This window comes from Mytilus edulis, chromosome 9 (genome assembly GCF_963676685.1).
Source record: "Mytilus edulis chromosome 9, xbMytEdul2.2, whole genome shotgun sequence".
Lineage (NCBI taxonomy): Eukaryota > Metazoa > Mollusca > Bivalvia > Mytilida > Mytilidae > Mytilus > Mytilus edulis.
This window is the reverse complement of record NC_092352.1, coordinates 32086630-32099156: the sequence shown is the minus strand read 5'-3', so window position 1 is coordinate 32099156 and position 12527 is coordinate 32086630. Positions and strand designations below refer to the sequence as shown.

At 31.6% G+C, this 12527-nt stretch overlaps 2 protein-coding genes across 5 annotated transcripts in view; one reads left to right on the top strand and one right to left on the bottom strand.

Annotated features, from left to right (window-relative positions):
• Positions 1–3821: 3821 nt before the first annotated feature.
• On the bottom strand, positions 3822–8571 carry LOC139488164 (HAUS augmin-like complex subunit 1). Of its 3 annotated transcripts, none has more exons than XM_071273589.1 (2): positions 8514–8571; positions 3822–5140 (listed from the first exon to the last, which is right to left on the bottom strand). In XM_071273589.1, exon 2 carries the CDS (start codon positions 5119–5121, stop codon positions 4288–4290), a length of 834 nt encoding a protein of 277 aa, XP_071129690.1. In that variant the 5' UTR covers positions 5122–5140; positions 8514–8571; the 3' UTR covers positions 3822–4287. The 3 variants fall into 3 exon arrangements, with proteins under 3 accessions (XP_071129690.1, XP_071129689.1, XP_071129691.1); XM_071273588.1 differs by lacking the exon at positions 8514–8571 and adding an exon at positions 8290–8403; XM_071273590.1 differs by lacking the exon at positions 8514–8571 and adding an exon at positions 8372–8396.
• Positions 8572–8616: 45 nt separating this feature from the next.
• LOC139488163 (AP2-associated protein kinase 1-like) overlaps positions 8617–12527 on the top strand; it is a 39415-nt gene continuing 35504 nt past the window's right edge. Inside the window, exon 1 of one of the 2 annotated variants that reach the window (XM_071273586.1) lies at positions 8617–9232. In XM_071273586.1, the coding sequence (XP_071129687.1) occupies positions 9127–9232 (106 nt within the window). In that variant the 5' untranslated portion in view covers positions 8617–9126. The remainder of the gene's footprint in view (positions 9233–12527) is intronic. The other variant, XM_071273587.1, reaches the window with a different exon arrangement.

Genomic DNA, 12527 nt, shown 5'->3' with positions numbered 1-12527 from the left:
GAACTTGACCTCGTTGTCATGGTTCAATGTTATTGAACTGTGTTTTCTTGGTTTTCTTGGTTTCTCGAATTATAGATATGACTGTCCCTTGGAAAGGTTTACGGACGCCATCACCAGTTGATTGACCGTTATGGAACATCTGTTTCACAGATGACTACGGATATGTTTCAATTAACCACAATCCCATCCCATCCCCTTTTCCTCGAATTCACCTATGCCGAATTAGACTTATCACTGGATTTGTACCTGCATGAGCAACACGACGTGTGCCACACGTGAAGCAGGATCTGCTTACCATGACTGAGCACCAGAGATCTGTAATGTAATGATTTGATAATAAAACGATGAATAATTAATATAACAACATGAAAATAATACAAAGTTTTAGTGTATGTGTGCAGACGAGTGCGAGCACATCAATAATCTGCCTAATCTAAAGATGCATCAGGTTTAATACTTACCTTAGAATTGTCTGGTGATTGTAAAGTTCGTTCCATAAACGGTGATGTTTATACTAGAGGTTCCGTAATATAGGCACATGAGTAGGCACTAAAGTAATGATCTAGATCATAGTGTGTTGAATATCAATTAAGGATCTGGCGATTAGTATTAATTTCTTCATTATGTTCCTGGCTTCTTGATATAATAAAGGACAATTGGATTGTTTTATCATCAAGGCTAGGCGAATGGTCATCTGGTATTTTGCTTTTTCTGATAATATAAACGGGGTTGTAACATTCATACATAAACATTGACATAAAATAAACTTTGTTACAGACCCCCCTCCCTTTGTCGTTTTTCGTTGTTTTTGCCATGGCAATCTGAGTCTCAAACAGTTAGGTTTCGACTTTTACAGCTCAAATATAATTTTCTTTCGCCTCTTTAATTTTGACTTAATTATAGACCTTGTCCTGCTGATAAACCATTAACGTGTTTGAGACGCTAGGTAAATATTTACATTATAAGAATGTCGGATCCAGACAGATTTTCATCTAAATTGTTGCATTTTATCCTTATGTTCTATGTTAGATCATGTTAAGGCTTAGCAGCTATGTTGCTTGGTCTACAGGATAATAAAATACATAAAAAAAAATGTATACGATAATGATATTTGTGGCAAAGTTTTATTTCACATGATCTCAAATGGCGCATTAGTTTCAAAGGAGATTTTTTTTAAAAGATTAACAGACCACGGATGACGGACAAGTGATTGCAAAATAGTACACCGGTGTCTGGCAACCTCAATACAAGATGCTTCACAAAAGATTAAAAGCAGCTAACTTGTAACTCTTGTAACAGCATAAATAATATCGATTTAACTACACTACCTAAACACAGCCTTAAGTCCAGATCAATAATATTTTTTAAAGTAAGGCATGTTTTTTTTTTTTGCAAATCAATCTAAAACACAATTACAAAAAGTACCAACCCATAGTAGGACATCATCCAAATACTTAAAGACACAAACGAACAACAAAGGGAATTTCAAATGGTTTTTAACAAACCATTATTCAATTGAACATGTTACCACTAACTGCAGTATAATCGTCATTCAAGGGCAATAACTCCTGTAAGAAGAGGGTAGACGATTTGGCAATGCTGATTCATCAGTTGATTTTGTTCAGCTGACAAGTTTTGCCTTTATAAATTCGGCCAATAGAACACATACATGAATTTAAATCACATTAAGCAGTCATCGAACAATACTAGCCGTTTTCATTTACTTGTAGATTTTGTCTACTGCTAATCATTTCTTGCTATTTCTTTAGTTTCTGTTTACAAATTAGTTTTCAAAATAATAGCCAAATAAAAAAAAATTGAAAAGAACAAAATCGTAATTTTAAGGCAACAACTCCTAATGAAGGTTGACTGACGATTTCATCAATGTTGACTTATTTGTAGATTTAGTCAACTGATATTTTTTTGTTCTTACTATAGTATATATATATATATATATATATATATATATATATATATATATATATATATATATATATATATATATATATATATATATATATATATATATATATATATATATATATATATTTGCGAAAGCCAATTTACAAATCTAACATTGTTGGGTTGATGTTTAGACAAGTTATATATATATATATATATATATATAACTTGTCTAAACATCGAGAGCAGTTCGGCAAGGGCGGATCCCGGCATTTTTAAAAGGGGGTTCTCATCCCAGGATAAAGAGGTGATGTTCCAACACTATCTCCATATTCAAATGAATTGATCATTCAAAAATAAGGGGTAACAACTCCTGGAACCTACACCCTTTTTGGATCCACCACTAAACTATAAATAGCAAAAGTGGTTAGCAGGAGAGCTGAGGACAAGATCTACAAATAAGTGAGAATGACTAATATTGTAAGATGATTCATATTATATTTGTGAGATTATTGTTGTTGCAGAAACAATAGTAGATGAGGAGAAAATCTACTATTAAGTCAACATGACCAAAAATGTATTTTGACCCCTTACAGGAGTTATTCCTCTTGAAAAACTAGTTTTACAAATTTTTATGATTTTTTTTTAAATATAGAGAAAAACTTAATGGCCAAAATTGTCAGCATGATATCAAATCTTCTCATAAATTAACATGGTCAAAATTTTCATAAATTTTAACAAGAGAGCCCTTGAATGATTATTTTTTCTTTTACTGTTCCTCTTAAGTAGTTCATCAAACTCCAGGATACTGAAGATAACATTATACATGACTGTTGTATGGTATAAATCTGATAATTCAACTCATGTGTCTGAATTATTTTATGGTGTCTTCTTGTATAATAATATAATGGTGCACCCTATATGACAGGGTATGCAGTGATATACTTTAGTTTTGTAATTGTGACAAGGGAGATAATTTCCTAATGTTTTGTCAGGGACTTTCTTTAGTATAGAAAGTCCCTGTGCTTTGTTAACCAGTATTATACCTTTTTATAACTTGAATTTAAAACATTTAATCATATTGATTGGAATATAAAACAAAGCTGTAAGTTTAATAAGGTGATGTAATCACACAGACAGAAACCATCTGCAATTTTCATCATGTTATATATTTAACTATATGGTTTTTAAATTTTTATTGATTTGCAAACAGATCAAAATTGAATATATTGCTTTGACATTGAATGTGGTGTTCCTTTTTGCAATACAGTGTTTATTTTATTTATTGAATTTTCGGAACATTCTGTATCAATTATTCACTAGGACACTGAAATTTAAGACTTAAACCGATTTAACTTAAAAGGGTGATGATACCAGTATATTGTAATTTGAGAAATTATATAAATAAGTGATCAACTACTATGGGCGCAATGTATATAACTGTATGCTACAGTGCAAAAAGAAATCTATGATTTTTTTTTTTTAAATCATTGGTTATGAAATTAATTACAGGATAAAAAGTACCTTGTAGACTATATAGTTGGAAATTAAAAATTTTAATTAGTTTTCTTTTTTCTAAACATTTACCATAATGGGAAGATTTGATTTTATACCTTGTTTCTATATATTTAATTGCATTTTTTTTTCTCTCACTTAGATGACTCAAGTTAGTTCTAGCAAGGATTTGTATAGTGCAATACAATTCCTTGGTTCTAGAAATATTTGATTTACAGCTCTTCATGTCATTCAGCGGCAACTATTACAAGCAAGTTAAAGATAGGTACATCCTTTCATATATTCAAGATTAACAGGCCAGGGAACATTTTAATTGTGGAATGTGCTAAATGAGATGAATGAAGATGTGTAATCCTATTATCAGACACACTACTCTGAGCTGATCATTGCTTTTATCCAATTCCTTAGTATACAACATGCTTTTATTGAACAGAAGCAGTTAATACAATTTTTAAAGTTTTTTCAAAATTGAACGCAAGTCCTCAAACACTTGAGGTTAATACACTACCACGATACCAAGTCAGCTATATAAACATGATATAGGCAAAAATCAAATGACTTTATATTTCATTATATTTGGTCAAATAATCAAAATATGTACCACGAGTGCAGTAGTATACATAGAATAAATGCTAGAATCTATGACATAGTAAAATATTTATAAATATGGATGCATCCAATCCTGATTTTTTAATCATATTTACAAAATAATGTTATTTTCATTTAGAAACAGGTTATATCTATATCCGAAAAAAAGTACATGTAGTGTTCATTTGGTTGAATATTTATATTGGAACCCCCCTTCCCCCTGGAAACAATAGCATATGCTTTTGTTGATTTATAAGTTAAAACATTTTAAGTCTTTCTCCTTTACATATGCATCAAGTCAATTCTTCTAGAAAGTTCTGATTCCAATCTGGCAAGCTCCTGTTTAAGTTCCTCTATTTTTACTTTAGTCAGAGAGACATCTGGTGGTAGACTATGGTATGTTTGCAATTTAGATTTCAGTGGAGCTAATTGATTCTTCAATGCCTGGAGTTCCTCTGAATTTTTTATTAACGATCCATGATATATGGAGGGATCTGCTTTACTTTTAACCAATTCATTCTGAAACTGAATTATTTTTTCTTTATATTCTTTAGCTTTATTGTGAAGAAAACCTGATTCTTTTGCTCTCTTTTCCATTTCTGGAAGCTGTTTAGATTTTTGTTCCTGCAGGTCTTCAGCAGCTTTTTTCAGACAGTTATATTTATGAATAGCTGATTTAGTTTTTTCTATAAGTGTCTGTGTGATTCTTTCTTCACGCTTCAATTCTTCAGAAGTTTTATACAATTCATCATGAAGATGTTGAAGTGCTAATAAATAACTGGTTTCAGAAACATCCTTAGTTTGCATCAATAATGCAACATTAGCTAATGTACGTAAACTCATTATACCAGACTGAGACAGATTTGCCACAGGTAGGTTAATTTTTTTCAAAAGATTTTCCAGTCTTCTTGCTTCACTGTTGTATTCCTCTGTTTTCTGTCTAAGATCATCAATAACTAATGATGTATCTCGGTCTTTACTTTCATTCAGTTTCATCAATTTATACAATGTGTCTATAGTCCTTTTATTCAGTTCATATGATGGTACAGAATCTCCGCCAAAAACTTTCTCTAACCAGACCTGTATCATCTCTGTCACACCTGGTAGTGTGTCCATCTTTCTAGTGAAATTTATTCTGCAATTAAAAAATAATAAATAGTTATGCCATGACCATCACATTGTTAATTTTGTTGAGCCTGACATTAATGCTATGTAACTTCCAAACAAAGGTTCCAACATTCTCCCTTGTCAGTTGTAAAGGTTTAGTCAGTCACTGCCAGTGGGTTATATCTTTATTATTTTACTGATATACATGATATAGACTTAGTTTTATTTGCAGTTAATATTTAGATTATAGATATAGTCTTGTGGTTTAATTTTGTAAGAGACGTTAATTATTTTGTCAAACTTTCTTTTAAAATTATGAAAAATATGACAATGTATAATGTTTCTATAAAATGTTGTTTTCATGGTTCTTTTTCATTTTTCAGCATTTTTTGTTAAAAAAAACTAAATGATCCTTTGAATAAATCTATTCTCAAGGTTGTAAAATTCACACAGTAGTAATATCTTTAAATTTTTATTTCTATTGGTATATATATATATATATATAATAACATTGATTTAGTTTTAAAAATTAAATAAATATTTATACATGTAAGTATGTTATGAGAATTCATGACCAGATAGTCCATGATGTAACATCCTGTCAATATTGTTTCAATATACTTAGGCAAATATATTATGTAGACTGTTAATTTTAAACCAATATGATTTTTTTTTATTATCATGTGTGTGTAAGACATAATAGTGTCCTGTGAAAAAGTGTTCATGTGGACAGTTTTTCATTGAAATTTGGTATTTAATAATGTCCATTGCCATGGAATGTTGTCCCTCAAAAGGACATGTTTTTACTGCCAACAATATGAAATAGTGTCCACTTACAGGACAAATTTTCATAGTACATTTGTAGTTGCTACTAAATTAAGTCCTCCAAGGGAAGTAATACAAATTAAAGGTCATTACAAAGTTTTATTAGACTTGAATTTTAATTTGAATATGAAGGATTGATGAGAAATTGATCAATATACAAATGTAAACAAATAAATAAAGGATGGAAGTGAAGATAGAGAAATTTAAGTTCTAAGAACTATATTTATTATGTCAGAGAAGAAGGCAATAGAAAATAAATGATATCCATTGCCATGAAATATTGTCTCCTAAGTGTGTCACAGAATATAAGTTCCATCTTAATATAGGTTCCAAATGGAAGAAATATCATGGAATATTATTTCCACTGGAACAAATATTACAGTAATTGTTCCTAACGGATCGCCGCGATATAGCCTTTTTGTGCTAATGCGGCGTAAAGCAACCATCAATCAATCAATTAACCTAACGGAATAAAGGTTATGGAATATTTGTTCCATTTGGAACAGGTATTATGGCATTGTTTATAACAAAGTTACAAGAACTTTTGTTAGGCGGAACAAATGTTGTTGACAAGTGGACAGCATTTTACTTCAACAGTTATGAAATATGGTCCATCTGCAGAGCAAATTTTCGTAGTGAATGTTATTAAATTGTGTCTTCCAAGGAAAATAAAACTGAACAGCATCTGTAACTTATTCGAGTTTGAATTATACATGTATATAATTATGTTAAAAGATATAGATATGAAGATAAGAAGCCTTAGAAGGGTATGAGTGCCAATGAGACAATTTTTATGTCAAAGTAATAATGAATTCAAGTTTGTAATTAAAGTTAAAATGCGTCCAGTAATAACAAGGCAATGGATATCATTTAATACTTTAATCATATAAAAAAAATGCCCTGGCGGACACAATGTTCTGTGAAAAAAATGTCCACCTGGACAATATTATGGTAGTAAATAATGTCCATGGTCATGGACACTTTTTTTATACCTGAGGAGATGTTTTCATAGGAAATTGTGTCTAGGACACATTTAAATAATTAAATATTGTCAAAATGTGTCCGGTGGACATTTTTTCATGGGGGACATTATTAAATCCTACATGTGCAGATATGTGGCTGGCATGGATGCGAAGGGTTACAATCAAAATTCCAGTGGCGGATCCAGGGGGAGGGTTCCAGGGGTTGGAAGTTGGAACCCCCCCTTTTTTTTGATGATCAATGCATTTGAATGGGACATATAGTTGGAACCCCCCTTTTTGTCCTGTGTTGGGACCCACCCGAATCTGGGTCCGTCCGCCCTGATTTCGGTTCGCCCTAGTTACTGTTCGCCCTAGTTCCGTTTCGCTCTGAGACCGTTCGCCCTGATTTTTATTTTTTTATAATAGTGTTGTGTTGTGTGTATTTAATTGAATATGATGAAGTCAGTCTACAATTTCGCCGAATATTTACGATTTTTATTTTTTAATATAGTGTTGTGTTGTGTGTATTTAATTGAATATGTTGAAGTCAGTCTACAATTTCGCCGAATATTTACGATGTATAAAGTTGTCTACAGCTAGTTGCTACTAGGTTATAAGTTCCTGTAAATTTCAGGACTACAAGATATTATGACTTCAAGGTATTGAGAACTAAGTTAGTATCTGTATGTAATTACGTTACTAGGAAATTAGTTTTTGTGAAAATAAAGTGTAAAAGAGGGACGAAAGATACCAAAGGGACAGTCAAACTCATAAATCTAAAACAAACTGACAACACCATGGCTAAAAATGAAAAAGACAAACAGAAAAACAATAGTAAACATGACACAACATAGAAAACTAAAGAATAAACAACACGAACCCCATTGTAACAATGCAGCCAATAACTTTATTTAATTAAGATTCTGTATTTAACTTTTAATAGATATATATACATAAATTTTAATATATATAAATATATATTTCTTTCATTAATGTAACATATACATATCATAAAAAAAATAGGGCGAACGAACCCAGGGCGAACGGATTACCAGGGCGAACAAACTCAGTGCGAACGAACCTAGGGCGAACATGTAATCAGGGCGAACGATCCCGAACCGGACCCACCCCACCCCTTTAAAAAAGGCTGGATCCGCTCCTGAAATACTATTGTGAATTTATTTGATGTAAACCGTGGTGGAACAAGAGAAGTCATTTTCATTAATATACTGTGTAGTATTTTGTTTATTAGAACATATTCTAAACTTATAACTGAATAAAATACATTGAAGGACACTATTTAGTTTTTATTCAACTCCATATTGGAGGTGTGCCTACATTTACAGAATCTACAAAGACAAAATGCTGAAATGACTTCTATATGTATTACCCTCAAAGCCAATGTATAACTTTCTTGTGAATTAGCCTAAAACTCAACAAATAATAGTGTATTCAACAAATCCAGTTTCCACCTATTTGATTTTCCCTCTGCAAAAATCTATCTAATTACCCAAAACTATGTGGTTTAAATTTGCATAATTTTGATGGCTTTTATTTACAATACCTATTACAATTAAAAGTTATAAGACTCAAATTTTCATGAAATAATCTTACTAGTTCATGACATTGAGGCCAATGATAGTTCTGGACAAATGATTTTGGTTACTTAGATATATTTTTTGGAATTCAGACAAACCTACATAAAAAATTCACGCGAGATTTCATTTTCACAAATTGAAACCGTATCTTTATTTTTTGAAAAAAAAACCACTATAGTGCTAGCTAAATGAAGTTTTCATTATAAATTTCACTCTTTTAAACATAATAAGTTAAAGACTTTGAGAGAAAAGATCCAGTAGTTCATTTTTTAAAGAAAATAGTAACCCATTTTCAATCACGTGATTAATAGACTATCGTACGAGATTTGAAGGAATTTGGCAGCAGGTGCTTGGGATGAATCACAATAACACTTATGAAGAAATATCAACTTAGATGAAATAGAATTTACAATGTCATAATTCTATATATTTTGATTGACACCCTGTGACGAAATTATAGTTCCACATTATCTTTAAATATTGTATTGAAGTGAAGGTTATACATGACAGACATACGATTATTGTGCTTCAGCCTGCAATTCTTGAGAACCGCCTACTGTTGTCAAAACATCATTTATTCTTGACATTATGCCCTTAGATTGCTGTTCTGATACAAGTTTAAGTTAAAGATGAAAAAACTATTTACAAAGAACGACTCTTCAGCACAGCAATATGTAGGAAAAGTGTTCACTGTAGGAAGATTCAGTGTAACAGTGGAAGATGTGATAGCAGAGGGTAAGATCATTAGAAAAGATGTAAAATATATATATGTACTGCTTGGCTGGCAGTGGTTCCGTATTTTTTTTTAAAAGTTTTTACGCTAGCCCCCTATATTTCAGAATTTGCTGTCAGAGAAAAACTTACTAAATCCATCCCATCAAAAAGTAAAATAGCTACTAAGCTACAAAAAAATATGTAGGCTACAATTTCCTTTGGTTTGGTAGCAGGTGGTTTTGCCACTATAACTATTTGAACTGCATCATTTTGCTTCAGTAATTTCTTTAAATTAACACCAGTGACCTGATTCATTATGTTAAACAATGATACATGTACATGTACATTCTGTACACTTTTGGGATTCATTTTGCGTAATGACAGAAAGACTTATTGTCATATTACATTGCAGCAACTCCAAATCATTTGTGTGAGAATGGGAATAAGAATTGCCAAATAGGGGGTCCTGATCCCAAAATCCCGGCGTTTAAAACATGAAATCCCAAAGTCCTGAATTAAAAAAAAAGTAAATCCAAAAATTCAGAAAAAAGAAATCCTGGATCCCGAAAGCGTGAAAGAGTCAATCCCGAAATCCCTTAACAATTTTCTAGAATTCAAAATCATCCCAGGTTCAAGTAACTCCTTTAAGCCTGTTTATACAACATGTACAACATTTATATATCACTTTCAGATATACATGTACATGTATGAGGATAACATATCCTGCATTTTTCAATCTGTTCCTTCTTTCGACAAAATGGAAACACAAAAAAAAGTCACAAATTGTGTTAGTCTTTGGCAATTTTATGTGGTCAAAGCCTTTAGCATGTTTAGTCCACCACTTTTCGAGGACTCAGTTTAGGACAAAGATGAAAATCACTAAATGTCATCATACATGTATTTTCTTCAACAATGAGAAATTCAATACCACTCATGTTCGAATTGGAAGAGTACAAAGCTTTGTTTGTCATGTTTGTTAGTGTTTTATGTTTTACATGTAAACATTAACTTGATTAAACCAATTTTCATTAGTCTCCCCAGTTTGAGCTGAATAAGATGGTCAAGATGAGAAATATTTGAGTTACTGAACAGTCATACATGTAACTTTCATAGTACAGGACTCATCTGAATCGGTCAGGGCTCACCACTTAAATAGGGAGAACCCTGTAGTCTGCACCAAAAACTTTTTCAAGTACTAGTCCGAAGACCAACATTCTGACATTTCTCTTATTGGTCTAAACAAAGTTTTGCAAAAACTTACTAGTCCTAATGAAATTTGACTCGTCTGGATCATTGGACTAGTGGCTAATGGTGCAGACTGACCCTGTCAAAACCCCATCAACTTACTTTTAAATGCTCCTGTGGATATCAGGCTTATGATTGATAATCATGTTTACCTGTGTTACATGCATATATTACCTAATCAGTGGCATGCAGTGATGCAGGTCCACCCTGGTATTGTTCTTGTTAATCTTATCATGCCATAAATAATATGTAAACTCATTAGATTTGGATATTTTTCTCTTTTTATTCTTTCAGATTCACTCTGTCAGGTTAAAAAAAGAGAAGTCACTTCTCTGTCATATCTTTCAATGTACATGTATGTCCAAACTGAATAATTTATAAAATCAAAGTCTACATGTAAAAATAAAAAATTGAAGGTCAGATAATAGATTTAAAAAAAATGAATAAATAACTTGTTACTTGTAAGACCAAGTTTTGAAGAAGCAAATTAAAAAGAAATCTATTATGTAAATCAAGTGATAAGTGGTTATAAGCATTGTTGACTTTTTTACCTGCGTCAACAACAGCGAAGGGAGATCTAGTAACCCCTATACAAGGATCCGGAAATTTTTTCACCTAATTTCGGTCATTTTCATACAACTTAAAAGTTGATGCCCCTTTTCAAAAAATGATTGTCAAAATCACATTACTGCATGAGACTCATTATGAGTATGCTCATACTCGATCGTCATGTTCGTAGCATCAACAAACTTGTTTCACTGTTGCATCGCATTTACTTCATGATTTGTCCTACCATTTTCCAAAAATCGTTCAAGAGCAATTAAGGGAAGGCAACAGTTTATAAATAAAATGATTTTAATGACTCAAAACGATAATATTCTCAGTTATTGCTTACGCTTCCTTTGATTCTGAAGTCAAAATTCAAACCGGATGTACTGCGACAATACTAAAACGAACAATTCCGGACTCATTTCCGGGATTAGTTTTGTTTATCCAAATCACAGGAAATCATCGGCTTTTTAATATTTTACCTTTAATAGTGTAAGAATATTAATTAAAATAGTTGCACTAGCTTTATTTAGGATGAAATTATTTTATATTTACAATTAATTGTCTAAATCTGTGGAAGAGAATTTCAAACATGCTTATTACATAGTAAACAAAGCACGTGTGTTAGAAGTAAAAAAATATTTTTTTCTATGAAATTAAACCAAGTTTTAATTTAATTTTAAATCATAATTGACAATTGTCTGACCTGTTGAGTAATTAAATAATGAAGCCAGTTGGTATGGAATTTTTATTTCTTTATAATAATAGTTTGGAGCTTGTGATTAATTGCCAGGTGTGAATTAAAAACACAGGTAAAGAGATTAGCAATCATTAGCCAATAGCTCCCCGAGGCATTAATATAGTTATTAGGAGGGCCCTCAGGATTATAACACTTTAATGAAGTGGCTGTTTAATTACAGGAAGTCGATAACAAAACAAAAATATGTTCAAAATGGCGATTTTGAAAGTCGATCTCAACGAAATGACCGAAATTATTACGGTTGAAAAATAAAATTTGACCTAAATCCCAATTAAAAGTTTAGGACATTATAGTTTCAGTTTAGGACATAACTGGCAAATATGACCGTTTCCGGACCCTTGCCCCTATATATAGCTAGCCTCCATCTGTTATTTTGTTCTCAGGAAAGACCTTCTGTTAGAATTTTTTTTTCCAATATCACTATGAAAGGGATAATTTTATATTTGGTCTACAGCTTGAAAACATTTATTTGTATATGCATTGTAAGAAATTTTAAGGTCTATCATGCAGCTACTGGCTGTTTGCTGATACATGTAGTATACATTTGCAATCATTTATTCACAGTGACACAGATTGAATCCTGTATTGGTCTTGTTTCTAACAAACGAAATTAATGTGTTTGCTGGTGGCTTAAAACTAAAGCACCTGTGCTACAAAACTAAAAATAAGTCACATGTGTGTTCAGCAGTTACTTTTTTAAGTCAAGCCTTAGGCCAAATAAAGCTATATGTGTCACTGTGGTTCCAGTTCAATCCTATAGAA

Bases quoted from the DNA above. Each gene is read 5' to 3' on its own strand.
- LOC139488164 (XM_071273589.1), bottom strand. From the start codon at position 5,121: ATGGACACACTACCAGGTGTGACAGAGATGATACAGGTCTGGTTAGAG.